Genomic DNA, 16576 nt, shown 5'->3' on the forward strand with positions numbered 1-16576 from the left:
AAAGAGATTGTAGCTCCTGTCTAAAAGACTGTGGGACACTGGCAAGGATTCAGGGAGCTGTCTGCCCTGCTATGAAACCCTGTTTAAGAAGGTAGAAGTGGGGTCCTGATTAACTTATGGGCAATGTTCTGCCTCAGCAGAGAATGCAGGGGCATGTGGAGATGTCTGTGGACCTGTTCAACCCTTGAGCGTGCACATCTCTACCACACTGCAGCAAAAGGCAGGGCAAGAGAGGTCCAAGTTCATCCCTATGTCACAAAGAGGAACTAAAGGTCAGTTTTGCCTTTAATAAAGACCGTGAACACCTGTCCAGATGAAATCAGCATTAAGTGGCAGCAGTCCTGGGATGCTTTTCATCTGTAGGTCTGGGAGCACTTCACAGAGGTAAGCACTGCAATTCAGAGCAATAAAGCCTTTTCACAGACATATTTCTAGCAGATCTTTGTTAAAGTCACTTCTCTCCGCGTGGCGTCAGTTTAAGATTTACATGCAAAGTGCAAGAAGGAGGGAGGTGGCTGCCTGTTGCTGTTACCAACCCAGGGCTGAGTGCCTCTGCACTTTGCAGTGCGTGGTTTGAGCTGCAGCCCTGCAGCTCTCCCCTCACCACCACGATTTCCTGTTGCACTCATTTGAAAAGACAATGTTCCTGAGGAAGTTATGAAGACGGCAAGTAAGTTGCTGCCCTAATTTCTTTGTGTTTGGTTAAGAATGCTTTCTTATTTATGCTGGTTAGAGCTTAGTTACGGCGCTTCTCAAACATTTGGAGGGATGAGAAGCCTGTGCTTCCAGAGAACATATGGGCAAAACTGTGCATTCTGCAGTGCCCTCAGCATGTTGCTCAGAAACAGCTGCAGAAGATTCAAGGCAGCTCTTTTCTCACTGGTGCTGAAACTGTGAGGGAAGTGACTTAAATATTGAGTTGCAAGACGCTGCTGCAGCTGTGATGTCAGATAAGAAAATGTAACTATTGGTAAATCTGCTGTATGACTGTAAATGTTTCTAAAGGCAGTAACTGGAAAAAGCAATTTCATATGTTTAAGCCAGCACTGTTGTTTTAAAGTGCTTAATTATTTACGCCTTCAGATGGACTCTCCCAGCAGCTGATAAGTGTGTGCTTGCTAGAGATCTCCCTGGCAATTCACAAAACAAGGTTCTCACTAGGAAGGATGTCTGTACCTTTTTGCTGACAGCCATGGCTTCCTGCCTTTGTTTGGGGAGATGATGCAGTGGAGGGAAGCAGCAAGTTTGCTGTCTGCCTGAGGAGCAGATAACCTGCTCAACTTGCGGCGGGGATCAGGGGACTGCTTTGGCTTTGCCTGCCCTCTGTCACGACAGCAGCTGCCTTGCTGGTCACAGCTCCCAAGTGTACAGAGGGCTGGACTCAGCTCTCGAGCAAGGGGATTATCCAGAGAGAATATTAGGTGCTATCCTTTTTTTTCTGGGCACACAGGAAATGTTGTGGGAAAAGCTGAGTTGCTAGGCAGTTGTTTTGCTGGTAATGCGGGAAGGAAGCCAGCACAGAGCGAGCCACAGAGGGGCCGTTCTTCTCAGGCCACAGAGGAGCAGAGCCTCAGTGGGCTCTTTGCTCTACTCCCAATTCTCCTGTGTGCCTGGAAACCCTGGATGCCATGTATCACTGCTTTTAGAACTGATAAATCCATTGTGGCACTCTTCTGTCCACGCACCCAGAAAGTCTTAATTTCTTTAACATGCGTCTGATCAGTTTTTAAGTTTCATTTTGCTCAAGTAAATCTTCTGTTGTTGCTTCTAGAAAATGTGAGATTTAGAAATGGAAAGGAAAGAAAGCCATTAACTTGAAAAGTGGCAAATGCAAAAAAAAAAAAAAAAGAGTAAAAATTATTATGATCTAGTGTGTGAAATGAACAATAGAGAAAATAAATTCTTTAGCTGTATGCTCATCAGTGATACTTCAAGTTTTGTTGCAGCTTCACTTTAAGGATTCATTGTGCTTAAGGTAAAGTAAAGTAAGTAGAGTAGAATAAAGTAAAGTAAAGTAAAATATTCCCCTAAACACACTAATTTGAATCATGAAGTGACATGTGAAGGCCCAAGACAATCCCTGTAGTTTATGTGAAGAATTGAAAAATGCAGAGACTTAAAATGGTGAGACTTACTAGCCTTAGTAATCGGCACTAATTTCCATTTCTGAGACCAAGCAGAGAGAAATGCACAGTCCTTGGGCATCACAGTCTATTTCAGTGAGCTGTGAGAGTTAGGTACTTCAGCTGCAGAATTAGGAGCACAATGCCAGACAGTGGGAAGCCAGAAAGCTGTTCTCCAGGAGAGTCACAGACACGATATGGACACTCTGATGTGAACAAGAGAGAGGATGATTTTCAATGCCACTACTCATCTTGTCTCCCCTGTCTCCTGTGAGTCTCTAAAAGGCTTTGTGTAAGAGAAACTACCCTTAGGTTTGGTGCTCATGGCACCACCCCTGACAGTGCCAGCAGGGTCTCATGGTCAGACAAGTGTGGAGAACAGGATCTTGCACTCTGAGTCACCTTCCTGCTGCCTGGTGGCAAATCTTATTTTAAAGGATTATTGTAGCTTAGCATTGGTGCTGCCAGCCCAAATCTCAGTCAGTGCCAAGCCTGGCAGTGGTGTGAATGGTTTGCCATGAATGCTCAGGAGGAGGATGAGTTTCATGCAAAATGGAGCTCTCATTTCTGCTGCCTTTTATGCACAAGATCTTTGGCAGCCTGAGAAACCAGAAGCTGGGTGTCATCTTTCACCATTACTATATGCAACTTCCTTCATTTGCTTTGATGTGCTGCAGTCAATATTTCCTAAGAAGTAGCTAAGATCATTATGCCATTTTTCAGCTCATGTTTGTTAGTCTCAATTTTTGCTGGCATAGTAGCTGAATATAAAACCTTATTTTCTTCACACAAGAATTCAATTTCTTTCTTACTTCACTTCATAAATAAGTCAATGTATGGAGTTGTATTACAAAAGCCCTACTAAATAATAAATAATGCATTTGGTCTGCCACATGATTCTGTGCTTGTCTCTTTGCCCAGTGCTCCTCCAATTCACAAAAATGGGTTTTGTATCATAGTGCATGCAAGTTTAGATTCTTTGCTGTACCTTTCTTAAAACTCATGCCTGCTCTGAACTAGACGCTTCTGCTAAGAGTTTATACAGAGCAGCATCATACAGAGCAAAAATATCTTTATTTATTTTACAAAGTCTCTCTGAAGTTTTAGTTATGTGATGTGGTTGTTTTTTGGGGTTTTTCTTCTTTTCTCATGAGATAATGAAGTTTGGAGCTGGTAAGCCCCCTGACTCTGTCACATACAGATTGTGTTTTGAAAGACCTTGTGAAGGTGCTAGAGGAGCTCAGAGTTTAGCTGTTCTGTGTCTGTTGTGTGCCTCATCTGTATGAACTCCATCCATATTATCTGTGTGCTTCAGGAGGCTGTGCTACAAGGGGTCTAGATAGCAGTTTGAAAGAAATGTTTGTTTGCTGTTTGAACTATCCAGGTGCTGAGAGCTTGCAAGGGTAACTGCAACCAAAACCAAAACCCAGTACATGAATGATTGTCTCTCTTCAAAAGCTTCTACTACCTCATCTACATGTGCATTATTATGCTCAAACTAAAGGGAAAACTGACCTAGAAACATCCATCTGGTATTGACAGTATCATGAGTGATTTTTCCTTGAAACTCACGTTTGTTTATCTCAGTGACAAAGGTTCTGGCTGATCTCCTGGGGCTTCATGGCAGCACAAGCAGTGAGGGGAAATCCAGGCATTAGTAGAACCTGCTAGAGATACCAATGACAAAACTGGACTGTGAGAAGATGGTGAGCCACAAGCTTTTGGCAGAAGGCCAGAACAAAATGCAGAGGAATATCTAGAGGTCCTTAAAAAGTTCTGTCTTGAATATGCCATGAAAGTGAATAAGGTACCCTCGACAGTAGAAGATATCCTGGCCTGTGAAAAGGCAGAGGCAGGGAATGTGGTGAAGGGGTGTGCACACTATGAGTGGGAAAACCCTCCAAACTTTACAGAAAATTCAAGCAAACAGATAAAGTGGAAATAAACTGATTTTTGAGGAACTTTGAAATTGCAGAATTGTCTTCAGATTTTTCAAGGTGAGAGAGGTATTCAAAGTAGTAGGGACTAATAAGGAAGTATTACATGGCAGACCCCAGAACACCAATGCTGAACAACTGATGATCTCAGGAAATGACACTCTAAAGACAAAATAATATTTAAAATATAGAAGTCTGCAAGCAGGATGATGATGAGTAAGACTGCATTGTTAAGAAGCAGAGAAAGTTAAGAGTGCCATCCAGAAATCAGTGAAAACAAAAGGTCCAAAGAGTGGATGGCTCTGAGTGAAATGATCCAGGGAAAGAGGAGCCGGTCTGTTCAGGGAGGTACATGGGCTATATAATACACAGAAAGAAAGAAAGAAAGAAAAAAGTTTCTTAAATAAAGAATGAGAAAAGTCAATTCTGTTGTTAGTGCCTAAGAAAAGTGAAATGCTAAGCTGCACAAGTCACCAGAGATGGCTGATCAGGGAAATTAGGTCCTTTTCAAACAGCTGTGGGATGTTAGGTCTGCCTTAGTAAAGCACTTGGTGTTTCACAAAGCACTGCTGTGGAATCAGTTGAGGCAGGTAAGTGTGGCTCCCAAAAACTTCTCAGGTGTGGTAAGACCAGTAACAAACACCACAGGCCCAAGCAATTGGTTCAAGGTGATAACTAGCACTAGATAGGACATCTGTTATTTCTCAGTGCCTTCCTAGCCCTCTTGGAGGAACTCATTAATGGAGTTAAATCAGCAGAAAGGGTCACAATGTTTGGTGAACTCAGAGAATGGAGGTTGAAGAGTAACGGCAACAGCTTCTGCAGTCTGGTAAGCTGAAGTACCGATCAGTTTGTAGAAACCTGGCAAGAACAGTGGCAATGGAGAAATATGAGATTAGATGGATAATAAATAACAAGGCAGTGCTGTGGCTGAGGTGGATTACCTTTTGTCAAAGGCAGCTTGATCACAGAGGATAGAAATTGTTTAAGGAAACCACAAGGGATTGTACAAGGGAGGTGTTCTTGACTTATGGAAGGTCTCCACAGAGGGAGAGATTACCAACATTCAACCTGTGGTTTACAAGTCCCTAAGGATGTATGGACTAATGGGCACTGGAACAGGGAAGTGGTCACAGCACCAGTCTGACAGAATTAAAGAAACATTTGGACAACACTCTCAGGGATGTGATGTGACTCTTGGAGTGTCTTGTGCAGGGCCAGGAGGTGGATTTGGTGATCCTGATGGGTCATTTCCAGCTCAGCTTATTCTATGGTTCTGTGATTCTAAGTCCATGCAGCACCTGTAAAAAAGCAAGTTTTACTGTCAGTGAATTTAGCATTTGTGAATGGTCTTGAGAAAGCAGAGAAGGGGATTAACAAAAAAAGGATAGAAAGAGTGGCAGGTGTTGCAATTTAGTTCCACCTATAAATGACTGGAGCAGATCTGTTAGATCTTGCAACTCTCCCTGGACCCTGTAACAAAAGTTGCTCTAATCATACACACCTAGTGTCTGCCTTCAATCAAAAATGTTGCTGCCAAAGCTTTTTAAGAGATTTTTTTTTAATTTTCCAATGTGCATCATCAGTACCTAAATTGGGGCTGGACTAAACAATGCTTTCATCATCCTCCAAGTCATTTCAGGCACTGGTCTTGCCTCCATATCCTTCTCAACAGCCTGCTGGGAGGCAAAGGGTCTTGTCCAAAGACTGTTGCATCTACTGCTGACTCTGATGGAAATACAATAGCAATATCTTTAAAATACTGCTGACTTGTGTGGCAGGATAGCATTTGTTAAAATACTCCTCTGCCTTATTTAATTAACTTGTATCACTTAGTGTCATCTTAGTTTTAATTTTGCCATCTGCTGCCCTTAGATTTATGGGTAACACTGTGGTGTCCCTTCTGAAATGATTCCTTGGAATAGTTTGTGCAGTGATGTCTTGTGAGGAACAAGGACACAGATCATTGAAATCTTGTTAGTCCTCACATAAGCTGAAGTATCTTCTGAGAGCTTCTTAAAAGCAATAAAATGTCCATAAAGCAGATTGGTAGGAGGAGCACACACTGAATGAAATGCACAGGGGAGAAGAGATTGTACAACAAAAACCTCAGTGAAGTGCTAAGAATTAAGTGGAAGTAGCTACCTTCCTTTGAAACTTCTCAGTTTTATAACTCCCCCTTCAAGCAGAGGTGTAGTTTTGCCCACTTTGTCCATCACCATCTACATCCAGAGCTGCTTGCTGGTGGTCTGTGCCATATAGCATCCCTTTCAAATGCTGATGATGCATTTCTGCTCTCATTTCCTCCTCTGCATACACATTTGTCACACACAGACACCCTATGGTTGTATCCTGGTGAATCCTCCAAGGTAAAAATAACAGGAGCTACCTTGGGGAAGGAGTGAAGTAAAATGGCTCCAAGGATTGGAGCCTAAAGTTCCAAACAACAATAAGAATTTAAAAAGTGATGCTAAGGGAAGTAAAGACACTTTAGAAAATGAGAAACTGAGCCTTCATTTCTGACTGTGGTTTTCAAAGTAATAATGATTTCCTTCCCTCACTATGCCCAGCACATTAGCATGTATTTCCCCCAAAATAGCAAATTATGGTGACTAGAGAACAGAGAGAGAGCCAAAGGATTTACTAACATATATTCTATGCATACCAGTGGTGCTTATGTCATAAAGAAAAAATGCCTGGGATTTTTTTTCCCAGTTTTTATAGCAATAACCAACAGAGGTCAGGGCATTTCCTAAAGATTTAGTGACTGTTTGGAGTTAATATCCTTCACCTTACTTGTGGACCACTATTTGCTCCCATCCAGCCATTTATCTGCTGGAAACACTCTGCACAACAGTCACCATTTCCTATGGAATAGGAGCACAAATCAGTAAAAATGGTGTTTGGGCAGCTACCCTGCACGTAAAATGCACGTCATGGGCAGGAATAAAGGCAGGAAACAAAAGCCTCCTGGACACAGGGCTGGCCTGATATTTGTGGGACACAACCCTGTCCTTCTGCTGGACATTCAGGAAAACAGGTTGACCTTTTCTGACCCCCTTTTACATAGCAGCCTCCTCACTCAGTGTTTCAAATAACAGAATTCAGGTTTTTTTGTAATTTAAATAACAGAGCAGTTTAAAAGGTTATGCACAAAAACTCTTGTAAAAAGCTCTGTTTTCAGGCCAAGGTGTGTCTTTACTCCTGCAGAGGCTTTGATGCTGTAAAAGTGTGTCTTTCCACCTTATGTAAACTGCCTGGCACCTTTCAAAATGATGCTGTCTACACTCATTAATTCAGTTTTGCAAAGCTCCTGGGGCAGAGCTGGAGGGGAGCAGAGAGGGCATCAGTTCAGAGGTCCCGTAGCAAGAAAAGCCTGTCTGAGCAAACACCCAAGTAAGACAGATGGTGAGAAGGTGAAGGCATGACCCCAGAGGAGAACATCCAAGCAGAGTGAGGAGGAAGCTGCATAGAGAATGTGATTGCCCACAGAGGGGCAAGGAATGGGGAAAAACCAGCCAGGTTTATGAGAAAAGGAGCAGAAAAAAAATATAATGAAAGGTTTACTCTCAAAAAATCCCCATAAAATATGAGCCCAAATGATAGAACTTGTGGTATGTGCCTGAATATTTTGAGCAATTATTTCTTACAGTTTTGAATAAATATTTCTAAAATACAATAGTATGGTTTTGCTATTATTATCTTATTATTTAAAAGTCCTTCATTTAGTTCTTCTGGACAAAATCCAAATAAGATTAGTCATGTGTATTTGAATCCTTTGTTTTGGAAATTATCTTACACATGTGAGAGAAACACATCTCTGGTGAGCAGTATTGCTGGAGATGGTGAGGAAGAGAATCCCTGTGTTGGTATTCCTGCTGGCACTACTCCACAGGCCCCAGCCAAGAGACTGAGATTATACAGACATGGGGTGTCAGAAACAGTCTGCTTTGGAGAGGGGCTTTTCTTCTCCTTTCATTCCCAGCTTTGAAGCCTGGGAAGCAGAGCAGATGCCATAAGAGCCACACTTCCTGCATCAGGACTCACGGCCTGGCACTGGCAGCTGGAGAGGCACACATCCCAGGCTGGAGGCCAAGGCATGTCTAACACCTCCATGGGGTTCTGTGACTCACTCTGGGGCACCCAACCCACCCTTCTCCCACAAGGGCCAGGAACCAGTGAGATCCCATTGCTATGGCTTGGGAACACAGGGAAAAAATGCATGTTATGAGTTAGAATATGGCAGAAAATAGAATTCTGAAAACTTCAAGCAGCGTGCTCCAGCATGGCAATGTATTCTGGGACTGTCCTGGCTGGATGCTCTCTCTGTGAGTCCAGCCAGCACAAGTGTCCACTCAGACTCTCCTTGGGTTTAACTGATCATTTCCTGGAATTTTACATCCATTATATCAGGAGGAAAAAACTTTTGACAAGCTTCAAATCAAAGATAACGAAACCCTCTTAACTGGAAATTCTTTTATTTGTTTAGTTGTGATGATGATAGGGCAGTTCAGTGGAAAGGCAGGAGGCATGCAGCAAACAGACTGCTCTGCTGGGCCATCACTGGGCTGCAGCAAGCCCTGAGGAAGCAGGGAAGTGAGTGGCCAAACCAGGGAACAGGGACAAGCTGAGCCACGGGGCAGGACACTGAGCTTTGGTGCAGGGGAGAGCAGAGGGAGAAGCTGGGTGGGAAGATAACTGAGTGCTGGTGCTTGTGTGGATTACTGGAGTACAAGTCCCTCCTCTCCTGTTCCCACCCTACTCTGTTAGTGCTTCTGGTTTTATTTTTGCTGTGGCACAAAAGGGAACATGGGGTTCACCAACTCAAATGGCTTCTAATTTAGGTTGTACATTAATACATGGAACAAATAAGTAGATACTTAGCCAGGAGGTGAATGTATTGTTCATTAGCTACTTTGAGCTATATTTTTTTATGGGTGTTCTCAGTATACAATATATATTACAGTAAAGTTACTGTTTACTCTGTTTTACTTTGCTTTCCCAATGACTATGCAAAAGCCTTGTGCAGATGAGTTTGTGGGCTGCAAATTCACACTCTGGCTACTGCACACTAAGTTTCTCACTGCAGACAGACCCCACCTTAAAACAGCAGCACTCCTTTGCATAGATTAAGTTAATTTGCTTGAGCTTGTAGTTCTGCTATGATCAGGCATCAGGTGCGGTGGGTAGCCCTAAGTGGTTCCAAAACAGAAACAGAAAAGTAACAATAACTAGTTGAAACTGAATCCATTTCCATTGATGGTCTTGGCAATGTAAGGTTTATGGTTCTAGCTGATGATCCTAAAGGTCTTTTGTGACCTAAATGATTCTGTGGTTTTTAATTGGTTGTGTCATAGTAGGTGTCCTGTCAGACGAGCTTTGGCCGCTCATAAGTGGAGACACACAGAGGCCAAGTTCCAAGTCTTTCTTAACTCACATCCAGGACACCTGTCACACCTGAGATACAATTCTTCCACCAATGTTCAAGCAGTATTTTGTGTTTTGGCTGGAGCTATCTGCCATTTACATTTCCTAAGTCCTTCTTGCTTCTTGTGTGTCAGGGAACTTTTAGCTCACGTGGACTTGAAGAAGTAACTGTGAAGCTGAGATAGGAGGCATCTTTCTTCAGCCTATTCTCTGCTTGGCCCAAGCTCCTGGATTTACCAGACTTGCAGAGCTAGAGAGCAAGAAAGCTTCTGTGGAGACAACCAGTCCCCCTTTCCTCAAACTTTTGGAGAGCCATTGCTTGGAGGCAGTGTTCAGGGGGGAGGGGGGTTTAGTGGGATAAGCAAGCACCCAAAGCAGTTCCCTGTATTGAACATAGAATGAAAAGAAAGGTTTACTTGTTGGAATTAATCACAGTTATAAAGGCTGAGATAATTAACTCTGTGTTTAATTAGGAGATCATATCTGTGAAAAGGGAGGTTTCATGTGTTAATAGTTTCCTGCAGTGCATAAATGCTGAGACCAAATTAAATAGCATGGTGAAAGTAAAAGCTGAGGTGAAGGGGTAAAAACACACAGTATGTAATGCACATGGGCTTGTGCTGGCAGGAATTTATTTTGCCATGGAAGATGACTGAAAAGGCTTGGGATGATGCCATGCAGACCTGAAGTAGAACTCAATGATCTTTGAGGATCCCTTCCAACACAGCTTATTCTGTGATTCTGATGACTCCAACTTGATCAGCAGCATGTGTAACTGGGAGTGTAACACAGGGAGTAATTCCTTTTCCATGTAGCCAAAAGGACTTCCCAAGTTCAAAATATGTTCCATGCAGATTGAAAAGTTGCTACCAATAACTGGCCAGAAGAAAAAGAAGAGAGTCAGAGAATGCAGTATGTATTTACCTGTATGAATTAAAGATCTTTCTGGTCTCCACTCCCTATATTTGTGTTGCAAATCCTGAGCTGGGCAACCTCTGCTTGAATGCACCACTGCAGCACAATTACACTGATACTGCAAAACTCCACATCAGAACTGCTCCCAGCTGTGAATGAGGTGTGCAATGAATGAAGTGTCAAAAACAAGCCAGGTTTCAGGGCCTGTCTATCCTATTAGGAATGTTTGGTGGGTCTAACATCACCTAGTGAAGCTATGAGATGGGTACATGCTCCATGACAGAGGCAATGCAGAGTGCTTTCCAGAGGGAAAACATTTGGGGTAGTGCAAAGCAATAAAATTCCAGAGGTAGTATTGATAGTATTGTCTCAGGGGCTTGATCTTGTTTTAGGGTTTGGGGTTTGTCTTACTTAATTCCTACTTTTTTTACTACTAGGAGAAAGATACTGCCCTGGACTGGGCTGTTATTTCACAGTCTCCAGGTCAGCATATTGAGATTCTGGAGTTCCTTGAAAAGTGCTGGAAGCTGTACTCTTCAGGACATTTGAGAGGATACTGAAAAAAAAAAATGTCAAACTTTAAAAAAATTATTATATTTTGCAGGGGATTAAGTATGGCACCAAGTAAGTTGCTTCTAAATGTACCTTTTCTGTTTTTGAGCCAGAGAACAGGATCATAAGGATGATGAAAATAACGTTGAACAGCTTTCAAAAAAGGTAGTATTTTTTTCTAGTTCCTGCAGTACTAAGGAAGATTGAAGGAGAAACTGTAATTGTTGCCATCATTGTTTTTTAACTGAAGTCTTAGTGTATCTAGCAAGATGCTTATGTAACACTGTCTAAATGTCTTTGTACTCAGAAAACGTCATAAGTAAATGTCTTTGAAGCGTAATCAGTGGAAGTACAGGACAATTTCAGAATTTCATTATAAATCTACTTTAAATGCAGTGAAGTCAGCAGAGTTACTAGAGATTTACAGTAGAGTAAGTGTGTGCAGAATATGGCTCCATGATTTTAAATGCTTTATTCCCACTGTGCAGATATTATACGCTTGTCAGCAACTTGCACAGAATAATTTTAAAGAAGAGACTCAGCTTGCAAAACCATAAAATACTAGCTATAGGACAAAAAAGTGAAAACTTTAACATTGTTTGATAATACAAAAATGTTTTCTAGTGTTCCTACAGCAGTGTATAAAACTAGTGAATGTTCCATGTAGGGATTACAGTAAATAGTTTTGTATGTAGGACACTTTAGAATAGGATATAAGAGTAGATACCTGTTCCCTTTATAGTTGTGGTTATCTGCTTGATCCATTATGTATTTTTGTGATCTATACAGAAAGACGTAAATCCTTTGGAGGAGGAGCAGCTCTCCTCAGCAGCCTGGTTTAACTTCTTTTTGTGCTAGTTTAGACCCCTGGGTTGGCTGGCTTGGGGTTTTTTGGTAATCAGATAACAAAGCACTTTCACCACCTCAGATCCCACAGAAGAAATGGCAGGGCTCTTGGCTTCAGGAGATAAATGTGCCATCAATCATGCTGGGCAAGCACAGGCAGCAGGAGGAGACAACTCTCAGCACAAGTGGTCTGTTCCTTTTCTGGAGCAGCTGAAAATTAAATTTCATTTGAGGTGTAAAACAAACCCTGCACTTCTGTAAAACTGCTTATGAAGAACACAGTAAAAGGTGAGAACTGAACAAAGAATAAAAACCATAGAATCATAGAAATCACATTTGGCTTCACAAGTCTTATATGCAGGTCTGTGTCAAAATTTTCACAGGAGTCTTGGAATTTAGATCCTAAGCCTGGGTTTTTTCCGTACTAAGAGGAATGATGTAAAATATAGAAGAGGGGAAAGCAGCCAGAAAGCTACTGGTGCAATAGACATGTAGTCCATGTAAAACAACATTTCTTTCTTGGGATTCCTGCATGCCTTTCTCTAGATTGGATCTATAGAGTCTTACCGCTGCTGAGCAAACTGCAGCTCCTGCCTGTCTGCACTTCCTGTACTGTGCACTGATCTATATACAAAAAATGCTCCAAACCTGGTCCTGGAAATATAAAATAAAATTACAGGAAAGTTTTGTCCAGTGCTTTTGTTTTGAGAGATGATTTAGGCTGTGCAAATTTCAAAGGGGTGGTTTTTCCTGTTTATTTTCTAATGATGAACTTTACAGTGTGCAAATATGGGAGGTGCAAATATATGAGGTAATTTTTCCTGCAGAAGCATCATGGAACAGGCAGATAAAACAGTACAGGAGTATTTAGGGGTGTTATTTAAAGGTAAAGAGTTGAACAACACAAGTGACTGTTAAATTCATTGCCAAACACAACAGCTTTTGGGAGTGCTCCAGAAAAATAATCATAGAAGTATTTTTGTGAAATCTCTTTTGTTTGTGTGTTTTGCTATCTCACTGCAATTAAAAAAAAAAAAAAAAACTCTTCCTCCTGGGAGAATTTAGTGTGACAATTACTTTTTGAGACAAACCAATTTGGAAGACAAGGTGCAGCTGTGCGCTCTAAGGAGGAAAGAACACTGTTCCCAGGCATTTCCTGGCCCAGGAGCACTATGACTCCCATCAAATAGCCTGCTGCTCCAAGGGAAAAGCTTGTCCCTCTTTTGGCTGGACACCTTTCTGTGCCACAGTGGCTCTGCCAGGCAGAGGAGCAGTGCTGGGGTGCTTCCTGGCAGGCCTCTCCAGCAGGAGAACGCTTGCTGCGCTGGCATCGAGGTTTTCCACAGCAAGATGTCCATTTTGCTTTCAAGTTCAGCAAAGGAGCAAGTGAGGAGGCAGCCCGGCTCAGAAGTGACTTTACTTGTGATGTGGCTCTCTGCCTGCTGGCTCAGCCTGCTGCCAGGCCACCCCATGCTCCAGTGGGCATCCGGGCAGCACAGGGGGCAACTCTTCCCCTGGAAGATGAGGCTGGGAGGCAGCTGTGGGGAAGCTTTGGGGCCAGGGACTTTGCCAGGAGCCAGACTCCCCAGGACCCTGTGCACCCCAGGGAACAGGTTATCTGTTAGGACACCCAGGGATCCACCTATCTCAACTGAGAACAAGGCCACATCCCAACTGATCCTGATTTCTTGTCTTCAGCAAAGGAAAAAACAACATAAAAAAGTGTTATCCCACTGATGCTAGGCGTCAGTAAGGGCACTAATAATGCAAATCTAGTAATGGGGGGTTGCACATTTATCCCTCTCTTTTCTAAGATTAGTCTAGTCCTCCTACGCATGCAACACTTTCTATCAGTTACTTGATAAGCCATCATTATGAATTACCCAGTGATTTGTTGATTTGGCATGTATGCAGCGATTCCTCTGGTAAAGCAAGCCAAGAGAATTCATTTCTGACAGGAAGTTTCTGAATAACTAGAGATGGAGTGCCACTAGACATGTATTCAGATTATTTCCTTGTGAAATGGGCAGAAATATTTTTAAAAGTCTTTTTTTACTAGGCTTAATACTGTATTTTCAATGCTGACATGGAAATCAGTTCTTTAAAGGTCTGAGAGATTTGTTGATGGTGATTCTTTGTTTTAATTACAACATCAATCTACATAAGTGTATGAAATTACTGAAAACAAAACAAGGCATAAGAGCATCAGACACTTGGGTCCAGTCTGCATGTTCTGGTGGCAGGGCTGGCTATAGTGTGAAGAACATGACCAGAGCAGCTGGTTTCTGTCAAATGGCATCATGATGGCATAAAGGAAGGTGCACTGGGCCCTGCTGGCTCTATCATTCATGCTCTGCAGCTCAGCTGATGTAATTTTCTCTGATGGTTCTCTCCCCTCTCTGCAGTGTCCTGGGGAGCTGCACGGCATTGCCCATTCATGCTGCACTTGATGGATAGCAAAGAGAACAGGAGTGCACCATCCAAAAAGGCAGCAGGGCTGCCTTCCCATTAATATTCCCATGTATCCTTTTGGGGAGCTCTAGGGGTAAAAATCACCAAGTCTGGAACTTCTTACCTACTGAGCCTGGAAATTGTTACTTTACAGATGTGGCAATGTTGATGTAAGGCCTTGTGATACTACAGGCTTTGCAAAATAATGCCATCTGTCCCCTGGAAATGAGGCTAAGATTAAACACACATCTCTCTTTATAGACCAGTGACTATGTGTCAAGGGCAGCATCTTTTGTTCACTGACCTGTAATATGATTTGTAAATGCATTTGTCTGGTTTTATGTTCCTGTGTGTCCTTTGAGGGCTTTTCTAGCATACTAACACCCATGTAAATACACTTAGTGAAGCAAGCACCTTGATTAGATTTTGGCTTGTGTATGTATTTTATCCTAAATTACTTCTTCCAAACAGCCACATTTTCTTGCCTGTCTAATATAAAAACTTGCCTCACAGGCTGTTGCTCTGGTGCCAAATTACTTCGGCTTTAACTCTCCCACAGAAACATTTGTGTGCGTGTGCAGTATTGGTTTTGTGCATGCTTTAAAACTGCATCGTGCAGTAAACTCACTGTTCAGTGAGTTCTAGAATTTATTTAGCAAAAAAAAAGTGTGAAAAAATGTAAATATGAAACAATTATATGTCATTTAAGAGCCAAAGCTATACGTCATCCTGATTCACCAGAAAAATTTTGTCTAACAAAAAGCCCATATGTAATAGTATACTGTAATAATGACATAAAGAAAACACAGAAACTTTTATTCTTTCTTAACATAAATTAAAATAATTTCTGAAAGTCAAATCCTTGATTGCTTCTGCTTAAGTTTAGTCTTCTTTAAGAACAGCAAAAAATTTTCACTAAATTCCTCCCTCTCCTTCCATGACATCTTGAAACTTTGAAGGAAGAAGGTTTTAGATAAGCTGTTAGATAATTTTCCGTAGCCAAATAATTATCTTTTGTTTAGAATCTGTAAACAAATGAAATTGGGTTCTTTTTTAATCTATGTTGCCAGCATGAAATTAAATACAGCTGTAAGTAACATTTATAATGGATGGTGCTGCAAAAAGAGCAACTTTGAGTGTCACCTCAACTGACTGGATATATTCTCTATTTTTCAAAATTAATCAAATGAGAAAATGCAGGGCATAAATGCTCAACAGAACTTTTAGACAGCAACTTTCAGTCTAATTGCATGACTAATTATATGCAAAAGATCATTACACAACACATCAGTCAGAAGAGCGTCATCCTCGTGGCATTGCTAAGGGCAGGGAGATTACAACAACCATCTTGTGCCTTGTCTAAGCTCTTTATTTTTATTTGGCTCTGGCTTGAAAGACATACAAATTCTAGATTAGAAATCCAGTGTATTACATGCTTTTGTGAGTAACCCAGGTTAGTTTTAAATTGCATAGGTTCTATGGCCTGTTCTGTGCATCCTCAGATCGTCACCTACAAAGCCACTGCAAGGAATAAAGCTGTGGACTGACCCCTGCACAGCCATCAGATCCAGAGGGAGTGTGTGGCAGGCAGAGCCTGGAGCTGGCTCCAGTCCCCTCATGGTGCCAGTCTGTGCACACAGAGGCCAGGCACTCACACAGCATTTGGGATGTCACCCAGGCTGTGAATTCTTTTTTAAAAGGTTGCACGGTGGCAATTGTCTTCAGCTGGGAAAGGGTTTTCTGTCTCAGCAGAGGACACTGATCCAGATAGACAGAAAAGCATACTCAGGTGAAGTTGCTAAGGGATATAAACCTGGTGAAAGGGTAAGTGAATGCAAAGCCTTAGAGCCGTACCTGTACAAAGAGCTTGTGTTGTCTCCTGGGAATCCAGTCAGACACAGACCATGGACACCATTCTCAATGGAGGTTAAAACAAAATGGGGAACTTCTGGTTCAGATGACACTATACTTTCCAGCCTGTTGACTGTGTCTTCTTGCTGCAGGCTATAAAACTGCATCTAAATACAAATTAGTCAGAGCAATTAGATTTTTCCATCCAATCTGAAAACAAGCATCCCAGTTTACTTTCTTATGTGGAAAACTGCACGTTTCCCAAATAAACCCCAGCTGGGTTGCTGGAACTCTGCTGTCAGGAAGGTTTTCATTGGTGTGCACTGGAAATCTGGATGCTGTCATGCTCAGTGCCCATACTCTGTTTTATAGCAGGATTTTTCTTTCTTCAGGCAGAGCTGGGAACACTGACGTTCACCCAGCGTGTTTCCTCTGTGCTGAATTCCTCTACGTTGAATGACTAACAAGAGACCA

The 16576-nt window shown here is 42.1% G+C and overlaps 1 protein-coding gene and 1 long non-coding RNA gene across 3 annotated transcripts in view; one reads left to right on the forward strand and one right to left on the reverse strand.

Annotated features, from left to right (window-relative positions):
* Positions 1-569: 569 nt before the first annotated feature.
* Positions 570-16576, forward strand: part of CEP85L (centrosomal protein 85 like) — a 135355-nt gene continuing 119348 nt past the window's right edge. The window contains exon 1 of the mRNA XM_071438005.1: positions 570-670. Coding sequence (XP_071294106.1) covers positions 658-670 — 13 coding nt within the window. The 5' untranslated portion in view covers positions 570-657. The remainder of the gene's footprint in view (positions 671-16576) is intronic.
* LOC139595068 (uncharacterized) lies at positions 8426-16523 on the reverse strand. 2 transcript variants are annotated; one of them, XR_011680832.1, is made up of 4 exons: positions 16106-16523; positions 11682-12010; positions 10171-10363; positions 8426-9869 (listed from the first exon to the last, which is right to left on the reverse strand). It is a non-coding gene; the product is annotated as an uncharacterized lncRNA (long non-coding RNA). The 2 variants fall into 2 exon arrangements; XR_011680831.1 differs by lacking the exon at positions 8426-9869 and having other exon boundaries at positions 10098-10363; positions 16106-16518.

The sequence above is a fragment of the Agelaius tricolor genome, unplaced genomic scaffold, assembly GCF_023055355.1.
Source record: "Agelaius tricolor isolate 1412-34295 unplaced genomic scaffold, bAgeTri1.0.p SCAF_1, whole genome shotgun sequence".
Taxonomy (NCBI): Eukaryota; Metazoa; Chordata; class Aves; order Passeriformes; family Icteridae; genus Agelaius; species Agelaius tricolor.